Source organism: Taudactylus pleione, unplaced genomic scaffold (assembly GCF_031769625.1).
Source record: "Taudactylus pleione unplaced genomic scaffold, aTauple2 ptg000458l, whole genome shotgun sequence".
NCBI classification, from domain to species: domain Eukaryota; kingdom Metazoa; phylum Chordata; class Amphibia; order Anura; family Myobatrachidae; genus Taudactylus; species Taudactylus pleione.
Genome location: NW_028284860.1, coordinates 207,337 through 225,593, shown reverse-complemented (window position 1 = coordinate 225,593; position 18,257 = coordinate 207,337). Strand labels below are relative to the sequence as shown.

General features: G+C 40.0%; 1 protein-coding gene across 1 annotated transcript; it reads left to right on the top strand.

Moving 5' to 3' along the window:
* The first annotated feature begins 836 nt into the window (after positions 1-836).
* Positions 837-11,319, top strand: LOC148504724 (interleukin-20-like). Its single transcript, XM_088448552.1, has 5 exons — positions 837-911; positions 5,413-5,475; positions 8,203-8,355; positions 9,507-9,581; positions 11,218-11,319. Exons 1-5 carry the CDS (start codon positions 837-839, stop codon positions 11,317-11,319), a joined length of 468 nt encoding a protein of 155 aa, XP_088304678.1.
* Positions 11,320-18,257: the final 6,938 nt, after the last annotated feature.

Here is an 18,257-nt window from a genome sequence, read left to right as displayed (position 1 = left end):
TTTAATATTTAATATCAGACCGTGAGGGGTATATTTGCTATGGTGCGGGTTTTTATAATTGGAGATGTTGCCCATAGCAACCAATCAGATTCTACTTAACATTTATCTAGCACCTTCTAGAATCTGATTGTTTGCTATGGGCAACATCTCCAATTCTGAAAACCCACACCTTAGTAAATATACCCCTGAGTGTCTATTTATACTATATTCTAGTAGTACAACCAACACCTTAATGTTAATCACTCCAGATTCCTGTACTGGCCTAATTTTGATTATTAGAGCATCCAGTAAAATATTATTGTCAATTTGTATGGCATGTTGAGTTATGTTCTATTACATTATTGAATAAACACAGACAACATATACTGTTTTTTACACTTTTTTTCACAATTCACATTGTCACTTATAATTCACTGGCCCCTTTTAAGGAATGCAATAAATGTTATGTTTTAATTATATATATGGGTCATTATAATGCCTACTTTTTTTTTTAGTGCCCCTTTTAGGAATAATTCTTTCTTTCTATTTTTATTATATCTAATAAACTTATTCCTTGGTGCACCTCCCTGCCATAATAAGTTATTAGGAATTTGATGACTGGGGAAGGCTGTTGTACTATTAATATTGTCCGTGCGGACATTCTTTTTTTCTTTTGCTAATGTTTGCAAATTAGATTTCTTCTGTATTTACTGTACATATTAAAATGTGTTTGTTCTGTTTCTTTATGGTTTGTTTTGCTTAGTTCATTGAATGAGTACTCTGGAGTAGCTATGGGAAGCCCAGGTGAATATTTGTACATTACTTTGACTAGTATCATGTTGATGAGGATATCATGCATGGATGCTAGATGCCCAGTATTTGTGGACATTTTTGAATTAAAAAGAAACTATGAGGCTCTTAAGGAAGTCTTGGTGAGTAAGAAAATTTGTAATTTCATGTTACTTAAGTACTTATTTACTATATCTATATATCTACCTGCAATAAAGTACTATAAAGAATTCAATAATAAAGCATTTAATAACAAAACATTTAATAACAATGCATTTTAGTCTGGATGACAGAGTGGCGGTGTCGGGATGAATGCGTCAGTAATTTCCTAAAAATTTTGATCATGACCTTTCTTAAGACAACAGCTTTTCAGCTAAGCCTTGTTTAAATGATTTATTGTACACATGTTTGAAAACAAATGTATTAAATGTATATGTAATAAATACTGCATTATAGTATCTATGGATGGTATTCTAATTGTTACACCCCGGTAGGCGCCCAACAGGAGCTATTCAATTGTTTCTCCTGTCAGGCGCGATCAGCTGCCGGTGCACCATTTCAGCTCGCAGCCCTAGCTGGTTGCAAGCTGAAATTGGTGAAAAGTTACATGTTTGGGTGCCCAAACATCACTTTTTGCAGTTGCGCCCAGCACTTTGCTTTACACGGCTAAACCCGACCACTTTGGGCACGATCAGCACAAAAAACTGCAACAATTGAATAGTGCCCCGCGATCGCCCATCACTTTAGATGGGAGATCGAAAGCGCTATAACAATTGAATACCGCCCTATATATTTTGTTCTCTCTTAGACCTTCTCCGTTCCATCAGATACAATGAACTTAAAGTTCTTCCTTCAATATATCTCATGGAGTCGAGAAGGTCTCAGAGAGAAGAGATAGTTCACAACAGCATACTTCTATTTTAGTGCTGGTTCAGATAATCACATACAGTACATTATTTTTGTTCGCACAGGGCCATTCCCTTTTGAGTTTATTGCACCACATTGGTTATTTTTTATTTTACATTAGGAGGCACCTTTGTAATTATTTTTTACACACACACATATTGTATATATATATCCTATCTATAAAATAAATATGTAATTAAATTGTTTCTGCATATTTGATTCATCACAGTTGCCACTTTTTTCAGATATAGCTGCCCAACACTGGTATGGCACTCTCTATGCAATGGAAATAAAATATTGTTTGGAAACTTCTTCCCACAAATGTGTAAATGAGATTATATATAATTATGGGTATATATATATATATATATATATATACACATACAAAAAATAAATAAAAATAAAAAAAATATATATATACACAGTCTGTCTGCATTATTTTCCAAGCCCCAGAGTGCCACCATCCATTATTGCTATTCTATATATATAGGAAGGGAGAAACCGTGTCACTCGCAGGACTTTTTTGATGCAACAAGTCCTGTGAGTGACAAGGCTTCTCTCTTCCAGTATTTTCTATATCCGAGGGCACCCAGGCACTTTGTTTTATAGTATTTGTTTTAAGGTACAGCCAACTCGCTGTTCTATATATGTAATATTAATATATATATATATATATATATATACCTTATCTATCCATAAAATAAATATAAATATTTAACAAAATTGTATCTACATATTTGATTTATCAAAGTAGCCACCTTTTTCAGATATAACTGCCTAACACTGTTATGGCACTCTTTCTACAATGGAAATAAAAATAAAATATTGTTTTGGAAAGTTCTTCCCAAAAATGTGTAAATGAGTTGCAATTGCTTGATTTACAGTGTTTTCACCATTCTGTCCAGTTCAAACTAAAGCAGCTTGATGGGGCTTAAGCCTGGAGACTGTGCTGGCCATTCCATGCTTTCAGCCTACCGTCATGTTGTTTTTCTCAAAGCATGGACATAGCTGTAGTTGGTGCAGGAGATGCAATAGCTATGAGGCCAGATGCCCTATGGGGCCTGACTCAACTGCATCCAGGTCATAAAGTTGTCTACCAGGTTCCCGGAAATGCCTGCTAATCACTTTGTGGCATAATGTGAACTGAGGACAATATTGTTAACTTGGGGCACTACATTGTGACCTAAATATGAACTTGGGGCACTTTGTGGTATAAAGTGAACAAGGAGACTACTATGGGGCATAATATTAACTAGGGCATTACTATAGTTAATAAAATGAACTAGGCCACTAATATGGGACATAAAATGAACAACTGCAGTGGAAAGAGGTGTCTTTCTAGAAGGGGGAAGAGCCCCTTCAATATGTTGGTAAGGGACCCACAAAGTTCTGGCTACGCCCCGCCTTAAAGTAGTTCTGATATAAAGTAACCTGGAGGTATGTTTTTGGGTCTTGTTGTAGGACTAACCCATGACCAACTAGCAAAGATCAATGGGTATAGCCTTTGGCACTGCTAAATGCAATTGTAACCCTTTTGGTTTAGAGTGCCAGTCACTGTGCAAGTTAACAGCACTTCCACCTTAATGTTTGACATTGGAGTCATGGGTTTGTCTACTAATAGCAAAACATGGGCTTAAATGAACCAGGAAGAAAGCCACTGCTTAGTAAATAAAGTAAACCCTATATACTAAGGAATCATCCTTTTGCCTACTCGACAATGTACAAAATCCCTGATTGATGATCACAAGATTTAAAATTTTGATTCATAAGTCTATAAGATCTTCTAGTCTTCAGTAGTCAGTTTAGGTTACTTCAAGGTCCACGCAAGCTTCCTTATAATTGCCGCAGAACTCTTATAAGTTTGCAATCCATAACTTATTTACTGAAAATACCTTTTTTTAAACTCTGAATTTTTCAGTCTCACTAACCTAAATTTTCTTTTTTAACCTGTAGCAGTTTTCTGCATACTTTTGTACCATTTAAGGATTTTCACAGTACATGAGTAACTCATACTTACTAACTTTCCAAAAATCCAATCCGGGAGCAGCCCGGAGAGGAGATACTGATGTCAGGGGGCCGGGCCAGACTGTAGACATCATGAGGACCCACCCCTTTTATGGTAAAAAACAGTGATTAGCTTGTTTGCGAGGAGGGGGTGGTGTTATAATACGCTATGAAGTGAGCGTGATGTACCTACTCTTTCGGTGGTGCACTGAAAAATTTGTGTTTTTCTAAAACTTTTGACCAGTAGTATGCTTATATCTGTATACCTGGCATTTGGCACTCATAAGTCCACATAAAAAGCTTAGCTTTGTGCCCTCACATATTATAAACACAAAATTAGCAGAAGTGCGGTATCTGTAGCATAAAAGACAATTAGCAAGATACAGGAATAATATAACGTTTTTAATACTCTCAATAAAGCACTGTCAATCCTGGTTGTTTTTATGTTTAAGCCTTTTTTTCCTATGGGTTGGCTCACCTTTTTGTTTACAAAATATATATATATATGCTTAAGATTGTATATGGCTACACTGTGATTGAACTTTTCTTGGTCCCTCTGTGTTCTTGTTTTTTTATCGTGCAATGAGACTACAATATTTCTATACTGTGTATACCAGATAGGGTTATTGTCTGTTTTTTCTTTGTGTGTGTTTTTTTTACCTCAATACAGATTTATTGGTTTCAACTGTAAATCTATATACATCTATCCTATAACTCAATCAGTACAGACAATACCTATGAAATAAATTAATGTTGACATTTTTTTTTTCCGGTACTGTGAGTTTTCTCATATTTCCCCACTTACTATGGGATCTATTGTATCTTCAAATATATAGACAATAGTGTTTTAAAATATTAATTTACTTATTAACAACAGATAAATAAGAATTTGTGTTATCCTTTAGGACATCTTTACATACTGTAAGTGTATCAAATCAGAAACAGTGTATCAACCTCATTTTATCACAAATATTGTGTTATAAGTTAAGTATTAATATATATTATCACGTCAGACTTAAGAGTACCTGACAAAGGAGGCCTATATTATTGCTTGTTGAATAACATTATTACCCTGAGCACCGCCAACCTAATAATAAAAATGGGGAACTCTTTTGCTCTACATTTGTATTGGATTAGTTGGTATCTTTCTCGTGTATACCGATACATGCCAGCTTACATTAGCCAAATTGATAATTACTATAAATGTGTGATAGGTAATAGAACATTTCTAAGATTAATTTTGGTGTAACAATATAACTATTTATATAAAAGTAGTTTAAAAAGAGGCTTATTTTTGATGAATAATTATATTTCCTAATATTCTTGTAAACATAAAACATTACATGCAAACAATGCGGTAACAAGGCTTAAAAGGACCCTGTGCCACCCCGCCCCCTTTGTGCATGACCTTGGACATAGTCAGCTGTATAGAAGACTCTCTGTCCAAAGGACACTAGGGGCAAAGTTATTGGCTGCAGGGCTCCATTCCAGTCACCTTGCTAGCCAGAAACAAGGGCAATGGGGCAGCGACGGGGCTGCCCTGAGAGCCCTGCGCACTGTGCAGTGGCGCCAGTTGCACACCCCTAGTTACAGCCCTGCATGCTAGTAATATAAATGAAAAGATCACAAACCGTGAAAACAGTTTACCTGTCACAACAATGTCCAACTTCTCTTTATTGTTCTTTTAAAGCAGACGACAATTTTTTTTACTGTGCATATTTCTTCTTTCTGCAGCTTGAAAATGATATAAATACGGATATTAGCCTCCTTAAAGAAAGTGTATTAAATCAGATACATGTAAGTAGAAACACAGTGCTGTTTGGGTTTGAATTATCCTTAGTTGTCAATGGCTGGTAGGTGGCATTGGAGACAATGGAATATTGATTTTTCATGAACTATTCGGGTCCCTTGCATGGGATTCACACAGTTTTGCTAGTTCAGGGAAAGGAAATGGTGATTATAATTGCTCAACTATGGACAGTACTCATATACGTGAGCCACGGGATGTGGTCATAATACCGGCCGCAGGGATTTCTGCGTTCCGAATGCTTTAAGAATCTGGGCACCGGCTTCCTGGCCGCCGGCATTACAAAGGTAAATAGTGGGGTTAGGGGGAGGAATAGGGTTAGGAGTTAGGGTTAGGCACTAAAGGGAGAGGGTTAGGTTTAGGGTGTGGGGAGGTGGAGGTTAAGTTTAAGCCCTAGGGGGAGGTTAGGTTTAGGCACCAGCGAGGGAGGGTTAGGGGTAGGGAGACAGGTAGGGTTAGGATACCGACCGACAGGTATCCGTATCCTAACCCTGTCGGGATGCCAGCTTTGGGATTCTGACTGCCAAGCATGCTGTCACAAGGGGGGCCGGGGGTCTGCACCTGGGTGTCACCCACAGAGGGGTGACACCAAGGTGCAAACGCCCCCTCACTGACAGGAGCCGGCTGCTGCACTGTAGCATTAAGTGCAGCACTCGGCTCCTGACACTGAGGGAGCCGGCTGGCACTCCACACAGGGACATCCTGCACCCCCCTCCCCTCCCAGTAATAGGCATGGGGGTTCATGCCGCAAGGCCATGCCCCCTTCCCACGTGGTCATTCCCCCGTCTCTCCCAGCACCAGGTGACACTGCGGGGAGGGATGCCACTGCTGCCGAGATCCCGAGTGCTGGCATCCCTTACCCAACCCGTGAGCAACAGCTAATTTTAAAAAATGTCTACGGTATTCAAGAAGGACTGAGGAAAGACGACAAAGGTGCAATTTTTCAAGAATTTATGTGTATTATACAAGAAGGCTTTTACTTATGGGCAACAATTAATGGTAGAGTTTTCAAAACTGAATGACAAATATACTTTAAGGCTCACCGTGCCATGTATGTGAAATATTACATGTACATGTACTATTGTACATACTTTAGTATCATACATGTTCTGCATACATCTTTTGAAATACTCTGTATGAGGTACTCTTATGTTTATACATACAGTGCCACAGGTTGAGAAATCATGTATTCAAGTGTATTTTTAATGTAGAATAAAAAATTCAAATGACTTAGCAAGCAAATAATAATTTGTTTTCACATAACAATCTAATTTGATTAAATAGTAGAGATTTCATATAGATTTTTATTATGTCAGTAGTTCAAGCTGTAACTTTGTTTCACTCATGCACTAGTGGAAACCTTTTACTGTTTAATTGTTTTATACCATTATAGCTTGATTATACATAAAGTTTAGAAGATTAATAATATATAGAGGTTAATCCACATATTTGACAGGTTTACATTGTAGCTGTCATGATATTGATTTGATTGCTAGTTGTTATTTAATAGGACTACACCAGTGATCCTTGTGCTATTAGGTCCCTTTAATATATCCATGTGAAATTAATTATACATATCACCGATATATATCTATAACCTGATACAATGCTACAAAATATAACATATTCTTAATTCCTGGATAAAAGTAGTTTGATAAAGATATAACATCTTTATTTAATGTGTACAATCTTTAAGCATTACACTTCTAAGTTATGCCATTTGTGATCAAGCATCCCGGAGATTGTGATAATATGGCTTAACTGGAATAAGAGGGGTCAAAAAAGGCTGAGAAAATGAATTGTTAATACCGAAAAGTGCACGTTACAACTCTTGTGTAATCTTTGTCCTAAAAAAATGTTGTCCTTCTATTTGGTAGCACCTCGTTCCTTGGCAATAAATGTGGTTTCCTTAATATTTTAGAGAGAGTGTATATAAGTTTAGGGTCAGTGTGACTGATTGTCCCGTCTCCCAGAAATTCAGGATCTGCATAAATGGTGTGCCTGCACTCTGCTAGTGTCTGTTAGTGTTATTGTGTGGATGTCAGAAACTAAATGATTAGTAAATTGACTGATTCAACCCCCTGTTCTCAAGTAAAGTGACACACATACCATGTAGGGTCAAGTAGATATGTATTTATTAAGGGTTAATAAAATTACTTGGGAAGTCACAGTGCTCCCACTCCGACGGATATTACAATGATCCGATAACTATATTATGTTAATGCTGGCAAGTGCTTGTGGCTATTAAATAAAATGGTCAGGAAAGGTGTATATATAAATGTCCTCCTTCTGTAAAAAATATAACAACAAAAGTCCTATGGGTGATGCGCTCTGGAGGGGCGGTGTCCCGTGCCCTCCGGTCCGACAACTTACCCTTCTCTCTATGTTCTGCTCCTCATAGCCACAGTCAGTGCCATAACAGGGCTACTTTGTGCACTGGTCCAGCAGCCCCCACCACTGTCAATCGCCAAGAGGGACCCACAGGAGCAGGAAGGTGGCTGCCAGGAACGTCCTAAGTCTCCAAGCACCCCACAAGATAAAAATTATGTGGCTGAGTGACACTGGTGGGATAGCAACTATGCCGCCCCTCGGTTTTATGCTTTGTGCCCTGGGCAGAAGCACTAGTAACACCGCTCTCCTTACTGCCCTGGCCACTGTTAGACTTACTGTGAAATTTCTGTCTACTCATCTCTTTCTTTGATGCTTTCTTATTGCAGGTGCCAGAACAATGCTGCTTTCTTCTGAAGCTGGGAAACTTCTACTTAGCTAATGTTTTCCCTACCTTAATATTCAATCAGAGAAAGATACAAAGACACTTTAATAACTTAGCAAATGGTCTTCTTGGGATGAAGATAGACCTTAAACACTGTGTAAGTATTAATTTACATATTCAACAACAGTTAGCTTCTGTCATTTTTTCAAATGCAGCTTGTAAGGTGACAGTATTAATTTTAATATTTATTCTGAATTATATGTATTTATAATGAAAACATTCTATATACAGTATAACTTTGGAATGATGGGCCTTATATACAACAGCTTTTGTCTTACTGTATGTCTTATTACTGTGTATAATACACAAATGATGTTAATATAAGTATAAACTCATAAACTTCTGTAAATAATATCTGTTTAATCAGTGAGTTCATTAGGAAAACTTGTGTATTATATGGAAAATTACTGTACAGTACATTCCCCATTGGAAATTATTCTGGATTTCAGTCACCACCTTGGATTTCTTAAGCACTTAGCATTGGTCTCTTGCTTATATACAGTATAGTCACAATGGGCCTGATTCAGAGCCGCTCGTAAGCGGCCGCTGGTTCGCTCCGAGCGATGTTCGCACAACTGCGCATGCGTATGGGTTGTAATACACATGCGCCAACCAGTCATTGCGTTCGGAAATTGTGTGCTCGCAAAATAGCGAATGCCTGCTAATTTGAGTGACAGAATGAGGCGTTTGTGGGTGGTAACAGGGGAAGGTGTATGAAAACGGGGAGTGGAGATCCGAACGCAGGCGTGCCAAACGGTCAAAACGGGCATTTTAAGGGTGTGCATAATTAACAAAGCAGCGTCATCGACCTCGTCACTTGGTTGTCTTGTAGCCTGAACTGCTCGCATGATTGCGGTAGGAAAATGCTACCACCAGCACTGCGAGCAGTTCATACGCCTTTCGATGTACTCGATTAATCTAATAAATAGCGGAGATGACGTAGGATGCGAGTGGCCAGGGGGCATTTTTTTAAAAATAGCGAGCGCATATTTCGTTCGCTCGTACAGACATAGAGGCGTCAACAGACCGCAAAGAGCGAGCGCTCTATTTAAATATCCAGCCCCTTTTTCTGAACGAGCGAGCGCAAATAGCGTCTGGCTCTGAATCAGGCCCATAATTCCTCCATTGGTTTCTAATATCCCTAATATATACAGCAGGGAGTGCATTATCCTATACACTGTATGTACTGTAGGTTAATGTACCTAAATACTGTATAAGTGATAATTAATTTGCCTCTCCTTTATACAGCATTCTACAATGAGATGTCCTTGTGGAAAACCATCACTACAGAAGGTCGAAGATTTTAAAACATGGTTTTACAAGGTATCTATTGATTTGTTATTTATGCTTTACAATTTTTTCATAACAAACTATCAGATACTGTTTATTTGTGTTTATTATTTGTCGATGAATACAAGAAGTTTACTCCTAAATGAAAATAGTAATAGCTATTGTATCGAAAAGTCTTCAGATTGTGGATTTTATAATCACACACAGTTGCAGACATTACAGTCAGGGGGCTGATTCAGAATGACATGTAAGTGCACTTTGAGGAAAGTTCTTGCGATTTTTAGCAAAAGTTACCACGGCCGAAACTAGGATTTTTGTCATCCGGGGCAAGGCCATAATTTGGCACCCCACCAAAAAAAATACAACATAGAGGATGAAAAGGGTGTGTGGTAATGCCCCTTATAAAACATTATGCCACACATTAATGACCCTTGTAACACATTATGCCACAGTAATGCCCCTTACAACACATTATGCCACACAGTAATGTCCCTTATAACACATTATGCAACTTAGTAATGCACCTTACAACACATTCTGCCATAGTAATGCCCCTTACAACACATTATGCCATAGTAATGCCCATTATACATTAAGCCACAGTAATGCCCCTTACTCATTAAGCCACAGTAATGTCTCTTATACTTTATGCCAGAGAAATGCCCTTTATACATTTATGCCACAGTAATGCCCCCTTTACATTATGCCACAGTAATGCCTCTTACACACTATGCCACAGTAAGGCTTCTTACACATTATGCCACAGTAAGGCCTCTTTTATATTAAGCCACAGTAATGCCCCATTTCCCTTCAGGGCCGTGCGGTGGGTGAGCTTGAGGTGGCGCGGGACGGGGCTGCCACATGCTGGAGACCTGTCAGTACAGCTGTTATTGTAGTGTGGCACCGTTCACAAACTAATTGGAGCTCACCGACCGGCAGCCTCTGCTGATTGACTGCAGATACGCGAGCACTGATTGGCTAGTGACCAGCACCACATTAGACAGACGGTGTCTCTGTGCCTGCAGCTCAAAACCCACATGTGTAGCAACCAAGCCTCCTGGCAGCCTCTCCCCGGCACCCCCTCAAGTCCGGCACCTGGTCACGTGCCCCCTTAGCCTCCCCTCCTAATTGCGGCCCTGCCGATACATGTGTCTCTGTTGTACCTCACCTATGGCTGAATGGGCATAATTGGGTGGCAAGGGGCATTCATATGTAGGTTAAGGTGTTTTGAGGATCATGTAGTGGAATTGGGGGCCATTCACTGTTGCGTATACAGAGAGATATGTCTGATATTTAAAGACCTCTTGCACCAAGGATGGAGCAAGCAGGTCAATTTGCTCAATTTAATAAGGACAATAGTCAAGAACTACAGTAGACTGAAGCCTTTACATTGTACAAATATTACAAGAAAACATATTAGACGTTGGTTTATTTGCTTGTTACCAGTATCCCAGTTTATTTTTCCCCTAAGTGCTTCCATATTTATATATATATATATATATATATATATATATACATATATATATATATATATATGCATATATATACACACACACACACACACATATTTGCCATAGGTGCAGCCACTGTTTCGTGGTGCAGGTGGAGTAAGTTGGAGCATCAGACAGCTATAATAAATAACCATTGGTTCTCACTCGTTTCTCCTCAGTTAGAAACATCAGCTGCTGCACATAAGGCTGTCAATGACCTGAACATTCTGTTTCGCTGGATAGAGAAGAACGTCCTCGTCAGAGACTCAATAGCACCCTAATATTTCTTGAAAGTTTTTATATTTATTTTTAATAATGTGTTAGAATTATTTAATGTTAATTGTAATTTCAACATATTTATTTGTGCTAATATATTATTATGATTATTAAGGATCTGTCACAAGAACACATAGGTGTTTGTATGCATTCTAATTAGATACTAAAGCAGAATCTGTAAAGCCAAAAAGAAAAAAACAAACTTCTGTCTGTAAATCCAGATATACAGTATATATACTGTTTATATTGTAGCAAATAATTCCTATCAGTCTAGGCTAGAAGATACAGTATAAGGGAATCTGTTCTGTTACCATGGTGCCTGTCTAGTCTACACTGCTTGCTACTATTAACATTTTTATATGTTCCTCTATTTATTTCCACATTATATAACAAGCATTTGCCAATAAGTGATATGTACAGTCATATTCTTATCTGCTGAAAATAAAAGATTATGTAAAATAAAAGGTTGCATTTGACTTCATAATACTGTATGTATTAAGGGTTAATTAGAAATTCTATATTGTATGATTAGTCAGTCTACAGACACACGTGACAAGTAACATACAGTATTTGTTTGGCATATATCTAGCATCTTTCTCAACACTTTTTAAGTTTTAAAGTCAAATATAGTTATAATAGCAGAATTTATGGTGCTTTCCTCAGGAGATCTCGTTGAGGTGTGTCCAAAGGGAAACTATGGGGGGTGCAGTTTGCATCATTTTGTAGAATGGCTTCATCAAGCACTCATCAGCAACTTCACTGCAGGTGCAGGGTTGTCTACTCTCCCAGAAGAGCTCCCTGAGATAAAGGAGTATCCCATACTTTGTGGGAGACTAGGCAAGAAGGAATATACAGTACTGTTTAAAGTAGCACAGTAACAAAAAAAAGTGCCTTGAAGTATAAAGTAGCACAAAGCAGTAATAACCAAGTCAAATAATGGTGGCACAAGAAACAGTTTTATAAATGTGAACTCTTATACAGCATGATATTTTATTGTCTTACCACAATATTAAGGCAATGCATGATTTCTATATGTTATAAAGTTTTGCAGCTAAATGATTTCAACGGTAGGGTTTAACTTTAAACCAGATAATAAGGGACTGTTATGGTCCACTGGGAATGTATCAATGATTGTGCCAACATATTTACCAAAAAATAATTGCTGGAACATTTGGTAATAATAGTTAAACAATCAGAATGACCCAAGTGAATATAAGGTTTCTTAAATCTTGAATCAAATAGGAAACAGCGCTGTCTGTACACATTATTCAAATTGTATCACGCTGCTTGGTAAGAAAGTTCCAGACCCTATATTACACATGTGTAAGCTCCACAAAGTCACCTGCTTTCAGAGACAGTTTCATTTCATTGAATCCATCTGCATATACATTACAGACAGTCCTGCAACTGTTCTTGTTAGCATGCAGAGCTCTACTCTCTTATGCTAGCCAACGTTTACACTACACTAACTGGCCACAACCAGTACTATAATGCTTTATATTACAGCGAGTATTTCTTGCATAGTTGTTACATTTAATAATTTTGTGTAGGATTTCATTGCCATTTATTTGATACAGTGTAGGATATAACTTTGATTATATATTTTGTGATTGAATTAGGCCCTATACCAGATGTAGCTGAATAAAATGTATTATTATTTTGCATCCTATCTTTGGGCCTGATTCAGACCCACTCGGAGCGGCTGTCCGCTCGCAAGTGGGTCGATGTTATGGACTGAGCATGCGCACGACGGAGGGAGCTCCGTCGTGCGCATGCGCCAGACGCGACGAGCGAAGGAAAGTCCTTCGCTCGTTGTGTCCGATCAAAGGGGGCGTGCTGTCAATGTTGATTGACAGTACGCCCCCTTTGGTGGGCGTGCCGGGGGCGTGCCTCCCTGACGGGGGCGTTCCCACGGGAACGCCTCCCGTCAAAAGCCAGCCCACTGACATCACTAGTGATGTCAGTGGGAGTGATTTTGGCTCTGATAGAGCCAAAATCACTCCGGAGCTTGCGGTTGAAAACCTCAACCGCAGGCTCCGGCTCGCAATTTCGATGGTCGCGATGGTCACGACCATCGCGGCCATCACAATGCACGCTCGTATAGCCTGTGGGTGGTGACCCACAGCTATACGAGCGTCCAGGAGGACGTTCCATTTTCATGGAGCCCGGCCCTCATTCAGAGCGTGCGCTCTGCTCAGAGCGTACGGCTCTGAATGAGGGCCTTTGTCCCTATCTCTGTAAACCTGGAGACAGACCTTGTCTCTCTGCCAGGTGAGACAGCAAGTGTTTTCAGAAGAGGATCATCCTACATCAAGGTACCTCAACTCTGAAAGCATTGCTCCCACTTCACCCCATAAGCCACCGGGGTTTCACACATATTTACCAATAATTGGCAACTGGTTCCAATAATTAGAATTTGTTTTCACCACTTAGCGTGGCAAAAACAAATTAAGTATGGTCAGAAAATACACATGCAGAGACAGGGGCTCTGATAGGAACCCTTCCCTGCGATATGCAAACTACAGAGTGATCACTATAGTTACTGGATCGTCTGATCCCGCTACCTAAAATTAAATTAGTAATGTAGCCCATAAGCTACAATGGCAATTGTCAACGCCTAGACACAACATTATTGGCCAATTACACACCCATAACATAGTGTAGAGTGGGACTGATTTAGATATATACACTAATTAGAGATAATAGGGTCTGGTTCTCGGAGAATCGGACCCACCCAAACAATGCAATTCTTAGTCGGATCCAAGTTCGGCTCTGGTTTTCCCGCCTGGCTCGGATCCGAAAACGAGGCAAACCGTCATCCTACTGCTATCGGATTCTAACGGGTTTTGGATTCTATACAGGTCCCAGTGATCAGTGTCATTTTCACTCCGGCTGTAGAGAGTGTGCAGAACAAACCTGCTCTGTCTGTGCTGCTGTTGTTCAAGGGTGCAGTGTTGTCGGGCTGGGGGTCTGTGCTGCTGTTGTTTAAGGGTGAGTGTTGTCGAGCTGGAGGTCTGTGCTGCTGTTGTTCAATGGTGCAGTATTGTTGGGCTGGGGATCTGTGCTGCTGTTGTTCAAGGGTGCAGTGTTGTCGGGCTGAGGATGTAGTACATAAAGAGGGGCTGTAGTACATAAAGGGGTGCTGCTGTGTTGTCCATAAAGGGGCTGGTGATGCAATACATAAAGGGGGGCTGCAGTACATAAAGGGGTGTTGCTGTGTTGTCCTGTCCATCAAGGGTCTAGCGCAGCAATACATAAAGGTGACCTGTCTCTTCCAGTGGTGCTCTGTCAATCCAGGGGTGCTCTTCCCCAGAGTTAAAAAAATAAAAGTTAAATAAAATTATCATTCCACAAAAAAAAGTCTGTTTTGATTTTTTGTGTGTGCTACTCTAGCTAGTAGCTATGCTATTATTGTTTGGTGACACTGACAGCCAGACCACAGTTTATCATCCATGTATTTGTGACTCTGCAGGTGGTCTGTCCACACTCCACAGCTCCGCAGGGGTGTTTTGTTGTCCATAAAGGGGTGCTGTGTTGTTCATCAAAGGGCTGCTGCCTCATCCAGGGGTTCTCTTCCCCAGTGTTAAAAAAATAAAAATTAAATAAAATTATCATTCCACAAAAAAAAAAAAAAATCTGTTTTGATTTATTTTTGTGTGTGCCATTATTGTTTGGTGACACTGCTGGCCAGACCGCAGTTTATCATCCACATATTTGTGACTCTAGAGTTGGTTCATCCGCACTCTGCAGGGGTGCTTTGTTGTCCATAAAGGGGTGCTGTGTTGTTTATCAAGTGGCTACTGCCAGGTTGGGAATTGCTTTTCTAGTAAAGTGGAATCTAAATGGGATTTGGTAGCAGGTACACAGGACCTCATTTAACTGTCTAAAATCCACTGCATTATTGGCAGATATGGACATAGTTACATAGCATAGAATTAACCCCAACATATCATTAAGCCATGTTATTGGCAAAGCTATAGCTCTCTGGAAGTACTAATTTAATTGTTTTGTCACACGTCGCTAGTATTTGATTGTCCTGGGCTCTAAGCACATGTGACATACCCGGACAGTGTATTAACAACAAAGCGTAGCTAGTAGCGGTATTAACACTGCTTACATTATGTGTTCCATGGCTTGGAATGCAAGCTAGTACTGCCGAGGATACAGCGCTGCTGAAGGTATTAGGGGTACTTAAATGGTCTCAATAGCTGCTAATTTGCATATTTGCATATGTGTTAAAGAATAGCATTTAGCAGTTTTTTTATGAGAAAATAAGTAGTCACATCGAATTTGGGGTACATGAAAAAGGGTGCTTGCATATTTTAAAGTTGCTAAGTGTGAATAATACACCTGCCGCAAGCACCTGACACATACTTGGGGACCCCCCTGGAGTCTATTTTGCTAGTTTTTAAATTTGTGCGCCAACTTTTTTTTTTGCCCCAAAAACAAAAGTACTTTTTTGGGGTGTTCTTAAGGGTTTTTATTTTACTTTTTTTACACAGTTTACCTTTGGGGGGCTGTCCCATGAGTGCTGGCTGGTTTTCCAATGTTTGTACCCCAAAACCCCAATTCTGCACTTTTTCCGACACCTGTTCATAGGTGACACTTTTTTGCTGGTTTGTAAGCATTGACTTTCCGCACTAGCGAAAAGTCAGAAGAATTGAATACAGGGATAAGTTCAGATTGGCGAAATGATGTAATCGGCCAAACAATATTGCCGAAAATGGCTTTTCGCCAGCAATTGAATATGTCCCTAAGTATCCTTTTGTAGAGAAAAATATGTATACTGTTTCAATATATTTGTGACAAAAGGTCCTTGTTCTTAAAATCTATCAAGCAGGCATGATTAGTAAGCTGTAATGATTAGCTGCGTTTATATAGCTTACAACAAGAGCGATCCAAACAGATAGATTAGCATTTCAAACTTGGAAATAGCAGGGCTGTGGATTTATCGGGTGTAGGTGGTAGGGAGAGTTAGATTCAAACAGCATGCATAGTCAATTTTTGTCCCAAGAACTCAATCCCAGGTGGTATCCCTTGTATTTAAAATATCTTAGTCCAGAGACCACATGCTTTACTCGGTCTCGATGATCTTTAGCCGGCAGTAATATTACTGATTGCAGTGATTAGACTGAGCCAGGGAACCACTCCGTACGACACCAACCCATATGTATTCAAGCCTCTCCACAGATGGGCACTTATAACGCATTTCTCTGCCTCTCTGAGGCTTTCTCAGAAAGTAGTGATTAGGGGAATGATCTGACTCAAGCTGCCAGTGTCTGAACTAACTTATCATGTGGCAAGTTCAAAGGATTTGAGAACCTTGCACAACACTGAAATTATTCTCCACTGCACTTGACTAAGGTGCATTACCGCTCCTTTCCTTATGTCATAAGCTGTTGTGTAGCCTTGGATGGCCTTTTGCTGCTCCTTCATCTGCTGAAGCATACAGAGGGTAGAACTCCACCTAGTTACTACCTCTTGCTTCAGCTGATGGCAGGGCAAATTCAACAGTACTTGCTAGTGCTCCAATCTTCGACATACAGTTGCTGAATGTCGAAAATGCCCCAAAATTTGTGGGGCCACGGAGAAAATCTCCTACATGCCCCTGTCATTTTTTTAAAAATGTTGTACCACCAAATTAATTGTGTGAGCAAAACATGGGACATGTTCAATTTCACCCAGATGTAAAGATCTCACAATATTGTTGGCATTGTCAGAAATCACAAATCCCAAGCAGAGTCCAAGCTGGGTTAACCATTTTGCAATTATTTCCCTGAGTTTCTCTAAGAGGTTCTCAGCGGTATGCCTCTTATTGAAACCTGTGATACACAGAGTAGCCTACCTCTGAATGAGCTGGCATTTGTTAGATGCTGCTGCTGTTGCTGTTTGCACTGTTGGAGGCAATACACCTACCCAGTGGGCTGTCACAGTCATGTAATCTTTAGTTTGCCCTGTCCTGCTTGTCCACATATCTGTGGTTAAGTGAACAGTGGCAGGGGTGTTTCTAGAGAGGAGGGGGCCAATGTACAGTCTCTGTCAATGACCCCCTCCTCTCTGTCCAGCGGCCTTTTGCGCACTGAGCGGTGCGTGGCCAATGCCGCACTTATAGATTTTGGGCACTAGAGTGTGCCCAGAGTCTATAGCTCATGTGCAGGTCACCGGGAAAATGGTTGCAGCACCCTTTTTTCCTGTACTGCGCATGCGCAAACGATGGGAAAATGGCTGCAGCGGCCATTTTCCAGCCATTTTTACAGGCGCAGAAACCGGAGCCACCATGGGACTCCAGAGAGGTGCATTTTATGGGCGCATGATGTGCGCAGGGGCCTGTGTACACCGCACACCCTGCATTCATTATAAATACTCCCCTGGACAGGGAGTACAATGGCATTTCTGAGGACACTACAAAAGGTTTTCTTTAATATCCTTGTACAGATTGCGAATTGCTGTTCTAGTGAAATGGAATCTAGAAGGGACATGGTAGCGGGGATACATAACCTCAATTAACTGTCTAAAACCCACTGTATTAATGGCGGATACTGGGCGCACATCTAATACCAGCATAGCTGTTATGGTGTCGGTAATCTGCTGTGCAATTGGGTAACTGCTGTCATACTTGTTCCCCCATGCAAAGTATTGTTTGACAGTTAATTGTTTTGTTAAACTACTAAAAGTATTCTTCCTCCTGGTCCCCTTCTGTGATGAAGATCCACTCACAGCAGCAGCAGCAACAGCAACATGAATAGCACACAAGGATCCTACTGAGGAATCACAGATAGGAGAGGAGTCAGTCATTCTTATGAAATTTGATGCAGGACTACTACCGATCATGATTGAGGATGTTGATGATGATGCAGGTGTGGTGGAGATTGCAGGCGCTTGGATCAAACAGAGAGAAGGGAGCAGCTAGGTGATGCTGGACTTAAAAAATACTTTTTAATTT

Excerpts from the sequence above, each read along its gene's own strand:
- LOC148504724 (XM_088448552.1), top strand. The coding sequence starts at position 837 with ATGGATGCTAGATGCCCAGTATTTGTGGACATTTTTGAATTAAAAAGA. Across the intron at positions 912-5,412 it reads AGGCTCTTAAGGAAGTCTTG|CTTGAAAATGATATAAATAC; the intron begins GTGAGTAAGAAA and ends TTCTTTCTGCAG. Across the intron at positions 5,476-8,202 it reads GTGTATTAAATCAGATACAT|GTGCCAGAACAATGCTGCTT; the intron begins GTAAGTAGAAAC and ends TTCTTATTGCAG.